Raw genomic sequence first — 13953 nt, 5'->3', positions numbered from 1 at the left:
TGCCGGATGCATGGCCTTGCCTCACTGGGAAAGCGTATCTGTGTTAGGCGTTTGGCTTGTACGGATCGTAACAGCGGGGTTGGTGCAGCCGTCCCTGCCTTCTGGTGGAATGCAGGTTTTTTTTTTAAAAGGGTTTACCTGCTATGTTTGGTTCCTCTACATGTAAAAATTGTAGCACAAATTCATTAGTTAAGATTTGCCTTGGTAGCAAAGTTTGAACTACTTTGCTCCTTGTGAAGCACCTCTGTATGATCTCAGTGGCCTAGAGACAAAAATAAAGTCTGTCTAAAGCCAGAATCCTGTTTTTGTCGATGAGAGAGACTTTCAGATAACAGTAGCACAACAAGGCCGCACCCGCTAAGACCCGGTGTGTTCGCCATGTTCTTTAACCATACACCTCTGAGCTAATCCTGGGAAGGCATGGTCCTTTTTGTTCCAGATACCAGCTGGGACTTTAAAAATGACATCCGTACGCGTATGCCGCATGGATGATGTGAGCGCATCTGTTTGCTGGAGCGCGCTGTCTTTAGTCCAAACGCGGAGCCAAGAGTGCATTCAGTATGTTCGGAAAATAGCATGAAAGAGGACCAGCGAAAGGCCAGAATGGCTGTTGGCCCCATCAATAATGAATGCTGAAAGAGCACATGTCTCTGTCATATGTTGAGCTACGTGTCAGACCTTTGGTCATGTTTGTCTTGTCCATTTCGTACTGGCCGGTGGTACTTTGGACATCAGCGTGGTGCTACGGTACAGGTTTGGGTTTTGCGCTTGACTGGCAGGTATCAAAGCCAGAACGCTTCAAACCCTCAAGCACCCCAACCCACTCTGGTCTGTTAACACCGTTGTTGCCACAGATTTCCGGGATAGGGCCCTTTCTGACAAGCTCGAGACTTCACAAGGTGCAACCGGCCGGCGTCAGGATGGACCGTGGTGGGTGGCCGGTGTGACACTTGCGCCTGCTTGATCCAGGCCAGTCAGGCGATGGGGAAGCGGCGTTGACTGGACTGGCTCAGAGGTGTAACGAGCTAATATGCATCTGTAATTGGTCCCAAATTAGAGCACCTGCTCGTTGGTTTGATTTATGCAAGGAACGAGTGCTCAGAGACCTATGTTGGTTTGTGCAACTCATACAAGACAGCTGCTCTCTTCGGGGGGGAGAAAATCTCTCATCTCTTGCCTTGCGCAAGGGTGCTGATATCTTGTGGGCAGAGTGCTGAAAGAGGTATCGGTCAGAATAGGCTGTGCTGTGAGTTTAAAAGTGTTTAATGACCTTTTAATGACATTTGGAAAATTATGTTGATAATTCGTTTCTCCTTTTAGAAAGGACTCTTCACTTATTGGTCAGTGTCAACCCCCCCCCCCCCCCCCCCCCCCCCCATTCTCTTCCTTATCTAGTAACACAGGCATAGTGTTGCTCTTTTGGGCAGGTATGTGCTTGTAATTACCATAAAGGCCCTTTGTCATTAGGTCAGACTTATTCACACATATAGACTATTAGTCAAAAGCCCCTCTAGGCTTTTCATTGTTTTGTAGGCCTGTAGCAGTTGAGCTAAAAGCTTCTGCTCTTCCCAGCATGCCTGAACAAGTGTGTGTCAGGGCCTGTGTTCTTTAGAGAAAGCTCTTTTTAGGTCTTGTGGATGTCTAGGGGACCGATTTGCTTAGAGAGTTGGAGTCTGACAATCACTTTAAACACTATGAATATTGGTAAATTGATGTGTGAACTATCGGCACGTCTTTCTGCTTACAAACGCGCGTGCATCACTCCCGGTGGGTGATGTGGAGTGGGTGTCACACGCTCCACTCTTGATTAAGGACCCTTGATTATTTAACTTCCTAAATTAATCACTTACGTTTGGGTATATGAGCATTCTTGAGGATATCATGGCTGAGTATAATGTTCCAAAGTCAATGCTAAACCTTCCACGTGTTATTTGAATCCTCCCCAGTATATTGTCTACTTTACTTTACAGGCTGCCATAGTGTCTATATGATCCATTATGTTCCTCCGTTGTCTCGTTGCATCTGCAGACCCAAGGTGCAGGGCCATGTCTTCTGTAGTAGCTTGGCTCCTCACCAGTAAAGGCCTGTGTGGTGTTCTACACTGCACTGTCTCATAGGTGAGACGTGTACTTAGAGTTCAGACAAGAAGATCGAAATGAAATGACGTTAAGAGTGTAATCTTTAAAGGATTTAGAGCTATACAGGACGAACCACACAGCAATTACAGCCAACTACCTATTCACTTATTTTCTGGCCAGTGGTGTGGTGCATAACATTGTGTTCAAGAGACCTAAAAAGTCTAGAGCTGATTTGGTATTTGGATCTGGAGTTGTCGATCAAAATGAGAAGCAAAGAAGTCTTGATGGCAATAAAGCAAAACCAAGAAAGCTGTGAAACATTTTGAAAACACCAATCGGAGACTTAAAAATTAGGTGTGAAATAATCCACCGTTCGGTCCATTGTTAAGAACCTAGACTGAACCTAGAAAAAATCTGGCAAGATCTAGAAAGCTGTAGTTGATGACCCATAAACATTTTCAGTTGCCAAGATGCTGAACAATTGAATACAATCTGGGTTGTAGGCATTATCCTGTCAGGAGCTTCCATAAAAGCATAATACAACAACTTGGTGACTGCGTCTCAGAGGGTTTGCTGATGAGAACATAAAAACCCAGTTCTGAGTTCTGAGCCAGAGCAGGTGAGAGTAAGATTACCCTGCAGCAAATAGCAAGGAATGAGGTCCGAGGAAAGGAGCCACTGACGAGCAACACCACCCCGTCTGTGAAACATGGCGGCACACACTCGCCTAGCTGTGAGTGGAGTCGGCTCGGATCTCCGTCCGGTGATGTTATCCACCCAGCCTGAACCCTGTTGAGCATGCAGTTCGCTTTCTGAAGACAAGACCGAAATCGAAAAGCAGAAATAAAAACGGTGTTGTATTCAAACCCTGTGGGAGCATCACCTGGAAACACGTCTGCTTTGCAGGTCTAATGTTATTTGGAGCTTAAAAATTTTTGCTCAAATTGGTTATCGTTTATTCATGAATATTTAATGACTTCAGATGGATAACCCCTGCAGTTAAATGACAAAGGCTGAAAATATTAAACTAGTCAAGTTTCCAGTTTTTATTCATTTTTATGAGCTGTGGGTTTATTCATTTACTTTGTTGGATTAAAGCCTCAGAAGCTTAATTTGAAAGAAACCTGAATTAATTGGAAAAACCCTCAGTGCTATTGTGGTTATGTTGCAGTATGGACTTGGCATAATCTGTGTTGTATTGTGAATGTGATTGATTGATTGTTACTGTCTAGTGTTAATATGACTCTTAGTTAAACATTTAAAAATGATCTTTAGTTCTAAATGTAGTGAATCACATTATAGCCTGTTTCATATTACAGTATTGCTACACTGCATTTAATATATAATATGGCAGCAGTCAGTTTTGCTTTATGATTAAGATGCTGCATATCGAAGGTCAGTACAGTATTTGGTCACACAAGTTCAGCTCTCCGAAGTGTAACACAACATGACCTTGTTTGAATGATCAGTCCTGCATAACTGCCCTTCCCGGTTCACCATCATAAGGTGGCCATTTCCACGGTTAAATCCAAAGTGACAGTGCGTCCATCACGCTGGCTCTAGCGTGCCCCGTCCGCGCCCGGCGTGTTCTCGCCCCGGGAGAGACGAGCCCGCTTCGGCTCTGCGCCCCGGCCTCTCCTTTGAAGCCGGCTGAGTTATGCCGCTGTTCCTGTAATGGAAGACGAGGTAGCAGTAATGGTGCGTGATTTAAGGCTGCCGCTCGGCGCTCCCGAGCTCCCTGGGAAATCAGTGCGGCGCTAACGGCCAGGCTGCAGGTACGGACAGCCATCCTCTCACTTACTGACCCCGTGGGGACGCTGGTGAAATGTCTCCACCTTTTCGGTTTGAACAGCTCTTGAACCTGCCTTATATGCATGAGTGAGGTTTTTTTCTCTCTCAATATTTTGGGTAGGGGAGGTTGTGTCATTGCTGCTATAATCCTCACCAGGATCCCAGAATAGATGCTCGAACATGGCACCTTTCCATTTGCCTTTGCTCTTTTCAGCTTCTGAATTATGGGTCATGCACAGGTCATGGGTTTGTGTTTTCATAGATTCTGGGTCAGATTCATAGTGCCGTCAGCAAGAAAGCCTTAGTGTTCAGATAGGGGTTCAAGAATGCTGAATGTGGCACAAAACCACATTCGAGTGCTAACAGAGGGGTTCCAGAAAATACAGTACAATAATGTCCCTTGTTTAAAATAAACTGGGCTTGGGAGCTTCTACGTTTCTCATAGTTTTAAAGCACCGTGCGTTCTTTGAATCATGGTGTAGGAGGTGGGTATGCAAAGTTTTGTTTCCCGAAAGCGTTGAAACACAGCAGTCATTGTTGTGTGGTGAAATGAAGAGGCAAGTCATACGCGAGTCTTCAATTTGATGATTTACCAAAACTTCAGAGAGCCACGGGCACTGCGTCTCATTTACGAAAGCTAATTTCTCACACTTGGCCAAAAGGGAAGTGTCTGGGAGAGTGGGCGGCTGGGAAGAACTGAGCCGGTTTGCAGCCTGGGGGGAAACAGACCTGCTCTCTGGATCACAGCTGCGTGAGGTTGTCAGATCGGGTCAGGTTGTTACCCGACAAACACAAGCTGTCTGATGCTGGGTGTTACACAGTGGTTTCAAGAAGTGTCTGATGCTGAGTGTTACACAGTGGTTTCAAGAGATGTATGATGCTGGTTGTTAAATGGTGGTTTCAAGAGGTGTCTTATGCTGGTTGTTAAATTGTGGTTTCAAGAGGTGTCTGATGCTGGTTGTTAAATTGTGGTTTCAAGAGGTGTCTGATGTTGTTTGTTACACGGTGGTTTCAAGAGGTGTCTGATGCTGGTTGTTATATGGTGGTTTCAAGAGGTGTCTGATGTTGTTTGTTACACGGTGGTTTCAAGAGGTGTCTGATGCTGGTTGTTACATGGTGGTTTCAAGAGGTGTCTGATCCTGGTTGTTATATGGTGGTTTCAAGAGGTGTCTGATCCTGGTTGTTATATGGTGGTTTCAAGAGGTGTCTGATGCTGGTTGGTCATCCTAGTGCTAGCATGGTGTTTAAACCTCCCAGCCATGCAGCCTCTGGCCTGATGCGAGGGCCATGTGGTCATGACAGAACTCAAGACCATAGCAGCTCGTTGGGTCCCGGCGTCCTGCATACATTTAGTGGCCGGGCGGGAGACGTCGTCCTTACTTCTCCCGATCTGGTTAAGTTTATTCCAGTGTGCTGTCCAGTGTCTCCTCGTGTTCTGTGCAGTGGTGTCTCACACGTCAGAAACTGTCTCACACGTCAGAAACTGTCTAACATCTGCACAGCAGCATCATCTCATGTTTATTTCAGAGGAATCACCTTCAAGCTCCTTTTTTTCTAGTCAGCATCTTTGCTGAAATTCATGAGGCACCTGCCAGCAGTCCACAGAATCCCAGGCATGAGGGTTGGGGAGGAGGGACTTCTGGGTAAGAAACCTCTGCCTGCAGTAACGTTTACCTTTAGGATTTTGAACTCAAAGACTCTTTTTTTATCGTTTTCAACTGTTTATATTTATATTTTTATTTGTACTATTACCTCTTTCTGGAGCCGAAGTTTTAGAGTAGGTACACGGTGCCAAGTTGCGAAATATTCAGCCTCAGGCGACATGAATGGCAGCTGTTGTTGGATTGCCATGGAGACGATTTATCCTACTCATTGTCAGAAGTTTGTTGTTTTATATATTTACATTTTCATGACCGGCTAGTTCACCGGTGCGTAGCGTGGAGACGGCGTGCTGTCAGCTGTGGGAAGTGCGCACTGACACGAGCACAGTCAACTGGTTTTTCCTCAAGGTTCATTATTGTTATTAGCTAATTAATCCGTTTATTTATTTGTCTTATTTGTGCTTGAAGAGAGCTGTCGTTTTCCCCTTCAGTTGGCGGTTGAACTGAGCGGGCCTGTCAAAGGTGGAGAGCCTCAGGGCTGAGAAGGCCTCAAATGGCTGCCATTGTAACTCATTTGTTAGGTAATGAGTTCTCAGTTCAGACTCGTGGTATTTCCCTCCAGCTCTCTGAAGTGCCAGTAACGTGGACTTCACTCATTATGTTTTGTGCTGTTAGTCAAAAATAAATGTGAATTTTGGAGTCATGTGTGATGTTGAGTTACAAGCCGGAGTTGCTTGTTTAGTTAAATTTGTGTCTGTCTGCTCTGCTTATATTGTTGTCTATTAAAAATTTGGATAAGTAATAGTTTACACTGGGAAGTAACAAAAATGTAAACCAAAATTTCATAGTCTTTATGACACTATAGCATGCTAATCTTTAATGATACATATTTATGCTTCTTTAGGCAAACATGAAGTCAACTATTAAAGTAATTATGAGTCCAAAGAAGCTCTTGGTTACAATTTTACTTGCAATATAAAATGTTTTGAAGTAAAAAAAACTGTTACTTTCCCTTTTGAAAAGCAAGGAGCTCGCGTGCACATGCGTCTTGAGTGTGGGATGGATTATCTGCAAATCTCCTGTGAGCAATGCTTTTGTGAATAAGATAATAGTGACTAATCTTTTTTTTTTTCTTTTTTCCCCTCAGGACCCTGCTGGTATATTTGAGCTGGTGGAGCTTGTGGGAAATGGGACCTATGGGCAGGTGTACAAGGTGAGTGCCCCTCCCTTACCCCCAACCCCACATCTGCCCCAGGCGCCCGTTACAACACACGCCAAGCCCGCGGCGCCCCACGGGGCAGGGCAACGCTGAAATGGGTCATCGTCAGCTTGCCCTGGGAGTCCTGCTCTCTGAGCTGCGTTCACCTGGGCAGCGCTGGAGCTCTTGTGCCGAATGCCTGGAATGTTTTGGCAAGTCCGGACCCATGTGTTTCAGTTCCATTCCTCTCCGCCCCGGTTATCCTCTTCCAACCATGCAAGCCTGTGTCAGATACGCAGATGGACCCTGCGTTTGTTGAGACATTGCATTTGTTTTTCTCAAATGTCTTGTCACAGTACACAGCTTGCGTGTAAGCAGGTATTTGGCTAACCGCATATGAATAACTGAGGCTGACTCATAACTGTTTTATAGGTTGAAATGCTAATGGCTGGTTGTCTTCATCCAAATCCGAACTCAGAAAGCCAACCGCTCTGTTGATGTCTTGCTTTTAAAACGAGAATCCAGGAAGCGACAGTGCAAGTCGTAAGACCCCTGTGTCCTTCACACTAACGGGGTTTTCTCCCACCGGCCCCCACTGATTATGCTGCTAGGATTCGGTGGCTGACTATTGATCTGTACGGAGTGGATCAAGCCTCCGGAGTGGGGGCGGCCGTAAAGCACGCCGTAGGAGACAGCCTTTCTGCGGCGGGCCACTCCGACGGCACCTGTCTTCCACAGATCTTCCGTCCTGTGCAGGCGAAGTGCAGATAATAAGATGTGAACGGTGAGCGGTGAGCAGGTTGGGGACGTGTTCGTCGGTTTTGACAGAGCAGCCAGTCAGGAGAAGTTATTTCAGATGACATTGACCCATTTTTCGCAACGGTGACACCCCCTGAGAACGTCAGCTCTCCCCACACTCCCCAGTGGGATTACGAAACCGAGTCACTGGTATGGAGGGTTTAATTGGACTATAACGAGCGCGCATGCATCTGTTCGAGGACTCGCTGGGCCACCTCTCGGGGATGTATCGAGGAGGGGTTCACGTTGCATCACCGTCATTCCCTTGACAAACCCCCCCCCCCCCCGAGTCCCGCCACCTCAAAATCTGTTGCCTGCGGCGCCTGTCCGCTGGTTCGAGTTGCGGCCTGGCGCTCGAAAACTGCTTCGCTGTTAACATCCTGTTGGTGTTCCTAACTTCCTGTTAGTCTGTTAGTGTTAGCAGTTGGACAGATGCCAACACATGACCTTTGTGATGCAACAGTTTGACACAACTGTAACCAGCTCGGTAAAAAGGAGAACACGTCCTCGTCTGCGTGAGGTGGCTTCTCAAACGAGGAGCGGCCACAACAGCTGACAGTACTGCGTCCACTTTGCATATTACACTTGAGATGGGGTAACGTGACGTACTGCAGGCACATATAATCTAGTAACATTACAATGTGTTATGAGGGGAAATGTTACAAAGATGTGAAAAAGATACCAGAGCTAACTTGATAAAATATTTGCTGACTGATACTGGTCTCTTGGCAAGGCGCATGTCCCAACACGCGAAGCCTGTCAGAGAGGGAGGGGGGAGGGATGGAGAGAGGGATCAGCACGCAGTGGAGTGTAGAAATTGATGTCAACATGGCAGCTCAGCCAGACCCCTCTCTGTTCCCCTGCCTCGGAGACATGGCGTGTCTGTGGCCTGCCTTCCCTAAACAAGGGCCCGATTTCAGATGCTCCGCATGCTTTTCCCAGACAAGAAAGGACCCTTATTTTTCAGTGCCCAGCGCCACTGAAGCCAGAACTACAGCTCTAATTCTTCTAGTGTGCTAACAAGAAAGGCGGGCACAGTGAACACTGTGGTGGGCTAATCAGCCCCAGTGTTAAAAAAACATAAAGTAGGCACCTCGTCTGCAGTCTGTGTGTGGGAGCCGTTTCACATGCAAATTCTGCTGGCGTAAGATTCCTGAAATTCTCCAGAACAGTGAGCGTTCGTTTGCATGTAGCGATGAATAGCCCGATTTCAATCCAGACTGGAGATTTTTTATTTTTTATGAGTTGCATTTAAACTGCAGCTGGTCATTTCTAGCTAAAAGCATAGCGTGCTAGAGAGAAAGCACACTCAGGAACTGTGAGTCAGAGAGAAATCAGGACTGTGAATCGGTGCGAATCAGGTCTGCTAAATGATGAATGAGGTTTTGGAGGCAACAGCAGTGACTCTGTTGAAAGGTCTTTAATTGGCTCCGGTGAGATGTGCCTCGCACCTTTTTGCTCCATTTCGCCTCTGATTAGGTTTTCTGCTCTTCTAGGAAGTCAGTGGTGTGAATTAGAACAGCAAATTCTCATACTGCAATAATCCCCCTTTTTTCATTCAGCAGCATGTAACTGTTATGGATTTTCAAAAGCAGATGACTCACTCTGTCTAATTTAGATTTCCGTTTTGGATACTGACATTACGCTCTGTGAAGCCCGTGTGCATACATACTGGAGCGGAGATCAAAACAGTTACTTTTGGGAGGTGTGTGGACCAATACTGGACTCCGTGTATGTCCTTTCTTGGGGCAGGACCATCGCCAGGCCCGGCATCGCTCTGCTGCTGGGCAACAGCGTCATGGCATTGTCGTGGCATCGTCGAGGCATCGCTATAGGAACTGGGTGGATACCAGCGTAGCCCACAGTGGCATGAGTCCAGCGGTGTTCTGTCTCTCTCTGATCCCCCCGGTCCCCGCTCATCCCAGTCACACGTTGAGAAGAGCAAAGCCTTCTGGTCGCTGCTGACATCACTCAGCTGGTTCTTTAGCTGTGCTGGGTGTTCCTGCAGGGCAGTGGCACTGGACTGTGGGACGGCGAGGGCAGCATTAGCCTTGCTGGCCCGCCGGGCCTCGCCTGAGCGCCTCTGGCTGCTTTATTTGGACGACCACATGTGGAAGGACGATTGAGACGTCGCCAGCGTGGTTGCCATGGTTCCCTCGTGGCTCTTTTGCCAGCAGCGCGTCATCTGGGGTGGCTGTTTAAAGCCCCCCCCCCAATGTTTCCCCATCCACACATCCCCGCCTGCTCTGACGGGCGAGCTGCTCTCGAAAGCAGGAAGCGGCGGCGTCTGAAGAGACCTGCCGTGCTCGGCTACACTTCCTGTCAGAGATCGCTTTTTGTAGTTTTGTTTTCTACGTTCGAATCCCTTTCGTGTGTCTGTTCTTGCGTCTCTCTGTCTCGTCCCGTTCTGCGGCCCACTACGCCGGGCCGGGTGGAGACAGGGGCTCTTCTGCACGGGCTCTACTCTGCAGGCTCTTTTACATGGGCTCTTCTGCATGGGCTCTTCTCTGCAGGCTCTTCTACATGGGCTCTTCTGCACGGGCTCTTCTACACGGGCTCTTCTGCATGGGCTCTTCTCTGCAGGCTCTTCTACACGGGCTCTTCTACACGGGCTCTTCTCTGCAGGCTCTTCTACACGGGCTCTTCTCTGCAGGCTCTTCTCTGCAGGCTCTTCTACACGGGCTCTTCTCTGCAGGCTCTTCTCTGCAGGCTCTTCTGCATGGGCTCTTCTGCTGGGCTCTTCTTCCGCCTTTTTGCTCTGGAGTCATCTGCGCATGGCGGGGAGCCGTCAGACCGCTCACGCCTCTCGCCGTCCTGTCGAGCAGGAGTGGAGAGGTCACGGAGGGTCGCGTGTCTCAGCAGACGCGGGAGCTCGTCTGGCCCAAAGTGTGAAAATCTTCAACCTCCTCCGCCTGCCAGGCGTGTTGCTAGGCAACAGTGGGGAAGGAAGTAGCATGCATTTTTTTGTTTGTTTTTTTTATGTCTGACAAAGTGGCATTAAAGTCACTTCATAGGAAACCACATATTGCCACAAGTTCCTTATTTAAAAAATGACACAAAAGGTAACGCCCCAGGTGTTTGATGAGAGCAGCCCGGCGTGTGGCCGTGGGAACTCGGCCAGTGATGGCGTGTGACCAATGGCAGGCCTGCTGATGAAACAACACAGCAATGCTTCCCAACCGTGTGCTGATGGCGGCACGTCCACCGGCGCCAGTGGCGAGTCTCAACCCGCTGTTGCTTTGATCCTTGGTTTGCACAAGAGTGTGTGTGATTACTCTTGCTGGAGAGAGTGTGAGTACTCTTGTGTGAGAGTGTGAGTACTCTTGTGTGAGTGTGTGAGCACTCTTGTGTAAGTACTCTTGCATAAGAGTGTGAGTGCTCTTACTGGAGAGAGTGTGAGTACTCTTGTGTGAGAGTGTGAGTACTTTTGTGTGAGAGTGTGAGAACTCTTGTGTGAGAGTGTGAGTACTCTTGTGTGAGAGTGTGAGTACTCTTGCTGGAGAGAGTGTAAGTACTCTTGCATAAGAGTGTGAGTGCTCTTGCTGGATAGAGTGTGAGAACTCTTGTGTGAGAGTGTGAGTACTCTTGTGTGAGTGTGTGAGTACTCTTGTGTGAGTACTCTTGTGTGAGAGTGTGAGTACTCTTGTGTGAGAGTGTGAGTACTCTTGTGTGAGTGTGTGAGTACTCTTGTGTGAGTACTCTTGTGTGAGAGTGTGAGTACTCTTGTGTGAGAGTGTGAGTACTCTTACTGGAGGGTAAGTGTGCATGCAGGACAGAACAGGATGCAACTTTGCCAAGTCACAGCAGTGGCGACCAACATTTGCTATGTTGGGGCTTTCGTGTTAACACATGAGCCAGGCACCTGCACACAAGTTACCTCAGTGATGATGATGATGATGATGATGCTGTTGTTTGTGTTGCACAACAGCATGCAACCCTGTATGTGTTGTAGGGTACACGGTGTTTCTCTCTTTCCGTCTCTTCCTCTTTGTCTGTGAATCACTCTCTCTTTCTCTCTCTCTCACACACACACACAACAACCTCATGCATATCATCTGGCTGAAGTGTGGGGTTCCTTCTCTTCTTCTAATAGGTAGAAGTAAGCTGAACTGAACCTTGTCACGGTCTCCGATCTTCATTCTGCAGTCGTTCTACGTGGCTGTCGTTGCCTTTCACCCCACATCAGTTGTGAGTTCTGCTCACGATGAGCTGATGCAGCGCTGAAAAGGCTCTCGGCCCGACGTCTCCGCCTCGCTGGTCTGTCCCACTGAACCAAACGTCTGCAGCTCAGGCATCCAGCTGTGGCGTCTGACACACAGCAGGCCTGGTTACACTCTCTCTCTCTCTCCTGTAAATGATGTTAAACGATGTGGAAAGCTGCTGTCACATTAGCATGCACCCCCCCCCTCGCCCCCCCCGCCCTTCACCCTTATCTCAGGCCACACTGTGTCCCAGCAGCCAATTGCTCTGGTCAGATAGACTCTTCACCAGACGCACATGGTTAGCTGACATGTTTTCCTCTCTGTGGGTAAGCACGGTGTGTGACAACTCACAGCCGCTCTGACTCGTCCTTCTGGCCCCGCCCCCCCGGGGCCGGCAGAGGTGCGTGTGGAGCTGTGATTGGCCAGCTGTGCGACCAGGACACGCTCCTGGGGACCGAGGGCCTTCGTACAGGAACGACAGCAGCGTGGCGGCTTAATACTTTCCCACGATGGAGAAGTCAGTAATGAGGACTGATGGGACTAGTAGAACAGTGGGAGGCCCCCCCCATCTCTCTCTCACACTCTCTTCCACTCCCCCCCCTCTCTCTCGCCTGCTCTTTTCTCATCTCTAACACCACCTCTCCTCACCTTGGTGTGTGGTGCTGGAGTGAAGAGACTGCTGAGGTTGTCTGTGCATAATTCATTCAGGGCCGCAGGCAGTAGATACACCGAGCTGGCGGACGGAGACCAGCGCTCCTCAGCACCCACAATCCTCAGCACCCACAATCCTCAGCACCCACAATCCTCAGTACCCACAATCCTCAGCACACACAAGCCCTCCTTGCACCTGGGTACTGGGCCCTCGGGGAAGGTGTCGCTATGGCACCTGTTCCCTGGGTTTATAGCTTCGTTTCCTGGGTTTATTGCTTAATGAGTTCGGTCGGAGGCTGGCCTGGGCGGCCAGTGTGGGGGCTGTGACTGAAACAGGGATGTGAGAGGCCACGGTCAGCCCGCCTGTGCTGGTTTGCCAGTGGATTGTTGAGTAGCACTGCCCAGGGACGCCTGGGTGCCCCGCCCACCTGGGTGCCCCGCCCACCTGGGGGGACCGCAGACTGGTATGGAGCCCCTTCCGTTATTTGAAGCTTGTTCTATTGTTCTGAAGATGTGACACTGTCATCTCTCCTCCTCTTTCTCCGCTGGTTCTCTCTCTCCTGCCCTCTCTGCTATCACTGACTGTCTCTGCGCTGTCTCTCTCTCTCTCTGCTGTCTCTCTGTTTCTGTGCTGTCTGTCTCTCTCTTGCTCTTTCTGCTGACGCTCTCTCCAGGGCCGCCATGTCAAGACGGGCCAGCTCGCTGCAATCAAGGTCATGGATGTCACAGGGGTGAGCAGAGCAGTCGCCCCCACCTCACACCCCTCACCCCTCACACCTCTCTCTCTCGCTCTCTTTCTCTCTCTCTCTCTCACACACACACACACACACACACACACACCTCTGTCTCACCTCTCTCTCTCTCTCTCTCTCTCTCTCACTTCTCTGTCTCTTTCTCTCACTTCTTTCGCTCCCTCATTCAATTCAAGGTAGCTTTATTGGTATAACCACATAGAACCGTATCTTCCGTGTATATATATATATATATATATATATATATATATATATATATATATATATATATATATATATATATATATATATATATATACGGTATATACGGTATATAACCGTGTAAAACGATATCTACCATATATAACTATCTACTGTATATAACTATATCTACCATATATAACTGTATATAACTGTATCTGCCGTATATAACTATATATAACTATCTATCGTATATAACTGTATCTACATTATACAACCTTATATAACTGTATCTACTGTATATAATCATTTATAACTGTATCAGGTTTTGCCAAAGCAAGCAGTTTGGAGCTGAACATGCAAAAATGGTTCTAATAGTCACAAGAAACAAAATAATAAAAGTAAAAAAATGTATAATAATAAATTTTTATATAATAAAATTATAATTGTTCTAAATTATAATAAGCCAGATAAAATAGGTAATATGTTATAATAAACTAGGTAAAATCAGTAATAATATCAGAAAATATATGAAGAGTATTAAAGATGATAGTGTGAAGAGTGTGAAGAGTGTACTTGAGTGTGTTACTCACCCTCTGCCAGGCATGTTGATACAAGAACAATTTGTAATTTTATAAATGGGGGAGAATTGGGAGTTTTCTTGTGAATTTTACTGTGACATTTTGGTGAATCTGTGTTATG

General features: G+C 47.7%; 1 protein-coding gene across 7 annotated transcripts in view; it reads left to right on the top strand.

Moving 5' to 3' along the window:
• The window catches only part of tnikb (TRAF2 and NCK interacting kinase b), a 38873-nt gene that overhangs the window by 2068 nt on the left and 22852 nt on the right, over nt 1-13953 (top strand). For all 7 annotated transcript variants that reach the window (XM_077012188.1, XM_077012189.1, XM_077012186.1 and 4 more), the window contains exons 2-3: nt 6618-6683; nt 12994-13050. In XM_077012188.1, the coding sequence (XP_076868303.1) occupies nt 6618-6683; nt 12994-13050 (123 nt within the window). The remainder of the gene's footprint in view (nt 1-6617; nt 6684-12993; nt 13051-13953) is intronic.

The sequence above is a fragment of the Brachyhypopomus gauderio genome, chromosome 7 (genome assembly GCF_052324685.1).
Source record: "Brachyhypopomus gauderio isolate BG-103 chromosome 7, BGAUD_0.2, whole genome shotgun sequence".
Taxonomy (NCBI): Eukaryota; Metazoa; Chordata; class Actinopteri; order Gymnotiformes; family Hypopomidae; genus Brachyhypopomus; species Brachyhypopomus gauderio.
Note: the sequence above shows the minus strand (reverse complement) of the source record. Positions and strands in the feature narration are given on the sequence as shown.